The sequence below is a fragment of the Microtus ochrogaster genome, linkage group LG1 (genome assembly GCF_000317375.1).
Source record: "Microtus ochrogaster isolate Prairie Vole_2 linkage group LG1, MicOch1.0, whole genome shotgun sequence".
NCBI lineage: Eukaryota > Metazoa > Chordata > Mammalia > Rodentia > Cricetidae > Microtus > Microtus ochrogaster.
This window is the reverse complement of record NC_022027.1, coordinates 50739268-50741531: the sequence shown is the minus strand read 5'-3', so window position 1 is coordinate 50741531 and position 2264 is coordinate 50739268. Positions and strand designations below refer to the sequence as shown.

General features: G+C 43.2%; 1 protein-coding gene across 2 annotated transcripts in view; it reads right to left on the bottom strand.

The window, feature by feature from the left end:
• Nucleotides 1-2264, bottom strand: part of Cops4 (COP9 signalosome subunit 4) — a 29641-nt gene that overhangs the window by 3031 nt on the left and 24346 nt on the right. The window contains exon 9 of one of the 2 annotated variants that reach the window (XM_005359555.2): nt 1027-1111. The exons of the other annotated variant lie outside the window; for it this stretch is intronic. Coding sequence (XP_005359612.1) covers nt 1027-1111 — 85 coding nt within the window. The remainder of the gene's footprint in view (nt 1-1026; nt 1112-2264) is intronic. 2 annotated transcript variants of the gene reach the window in all.

The following is a 2264-nucleotide window of genomic DNA, read 5'->3' as shown; positions in this document are numbered from 1 at the left end:
TAAGCTAGCCAGGTGGCTGGGGTGCTGGGGACGCAGCCCCACTGCTCCTATTACTATACACAGCTGCCATGCTTCTCTCTATCTGGGTGCTGGAGCTCACTTACCTACAGCCGTCTCCCTGGTTCCAACCTGATATAAACATGATGCCTTTGCCCTAGTACTCATGACATGTATTTATCCCTTATTCCCCAGGAGCAGGACACTGCAGCTAGGTATGCCATGGAAAGTAAGATAGACCTACTAACTACCCAGGGAGCCTAGTTTATGAGCACATGCAGATATTCAGATAATGCCATAGTTTAAAATAAGATTTTCGGGCTGGAGAGATGGCTCAGTGGTTAAGAGCACACTGCCTGCTCTTCCAAAGGTCCTGAGTTCAATCCCCAGCAACCACATGGTGGCTCACAACCATCTGTAATGAGGTGTGGCACCCTCTTCTGGCCTGTAGGCATACAGACAGAACATTGTATACTAAATAAATAAATAAATATTAAAAAAATAAAATAAAATAAGATTTTCTACAGAGAAACTCAGAATGACACAGGAGCACATGATTTTAAATTGTACCTTATGTGCAGGGATTGGAAAATCACCTATCAACACTGTTGATTCAAACTGAGACATGGGGACAAAGATGGCAACTAGGGAGGGGGGGCTTTTTTGAGGTGGGGAGCAGGGTTTCTCTATGTGGCAAGTCGAGTCGTCCACTTACCTGCCTGCCTCTACATTAGTTCTCGGAGTTTCTGAGCAGGAAATGCAACTGTCATTCCATGTGCCCTACCCATGGTTTGAGTTCAACGAAGGTCAGGGGACTAACTGACTAAACTGGTAACAGTATCAGTTCATCTTTTTCTTAGCTTAGAAACGTTGAGATAAATAATTCATAAATATAACCTTTAAAACTTTTAAATTATTTCTGTTGGAAATACGCTCATAATAATACAATTCTGGGTCAAAGCAATTCAACATATCTTAATCATAAACATACAACAGTTCACTATGATGAGAATGCATAAAACTTCTTACTTTCAAAATGAACTATCCCATCAATCTGGTCAATAAATCCATTCATCCGTCCTTCTGTTATCATTTGTGATGCTATCTTTTCTGCCTATTAAAAACAAAAACAAAACACTCTCTCAGTTTATCATATTTAACAACCATTCACATATAATCAAGTGAAAGCCTTGCCTGTCATTTGCTGAGGAACATGTATTTCTAGTTTCTTACCACACTGCTTAAGTTGAATGGGTCCTATTTCACTTTGCTGGGAGTTGTCTCTTTTGGAAACAAGGTCTCACTATACATATAGCCTGGCTGACTAGAACTCCGGATCCCCTCGCCTCTCAAGTGGTGAGAATACAGACTTGTCAGACTTTTGTTGGGCAAGAATATAGCCATTTTTTACCAACTTTTTCCCTCTACTTAAAATCAAAATAACCAATTTTCTTTTCTTCTTTTTCTTTTTTTGGATGAAGAGTCACAAGTCCCAGGCTGACCTCAAGTTGTTATGCAGCTGAGGAAGAACTTGGGCTTCTGATCCTCCTGCCTCCACTACCCAAGCGCTAGGATTACAGGAGGGTACATCCGTCCAGTTTTGCAGATGAGGACTAACTCCAGAGCCTTGTGTAGGCTAAGCAGACACTCTATGCACAGAATACAAAATAAGTCTCAAAATTACACTGAGATTCAAATCTTAAAAGAATTTAAAAGCTGCAGGTGTGTAGTTCTGCTACCGCCTTTGCCCACTGGCTGCCCTGCAATGCCTGGCATGAGCCGAGCAGTGGAGCACACTGGCTGCCTCCCCAGAGCACATGGCAGTCACAGCAGTCCTAACCCCAGTCCCTGGGACCCAACACCCTCTTCTGGTGTCTACAAGCACCAGCACACATGTGGTGCAGACACACATGCAGATAAACACTCACACACCAGGGGCTGGGGAGAGGGCTCAATGGTGAAGAGCGTACACCCTCTTACAGAGGACCTGAGTTCGGTTCCTAGCACTCACATTAGATTAGGTGGCTCACAACTGACTATAATTCTAACTCCAGGGTATCTGAAGTCCTCTTCTGGCTTTCTTGGGCACACACACACACAGAGCATACTCTCACATGGACACACACACATATATAAATAAAAATAATAATTTTTAAAAAAAATCATACACGGGGGTTGGAGAGATGGCTCAGAGGTTAAGAGCACACTGCCTGCTCTTCCAAAGGTCCTGAGTTCAATTCCCAGCAACCACATGGTGGCTCACAACC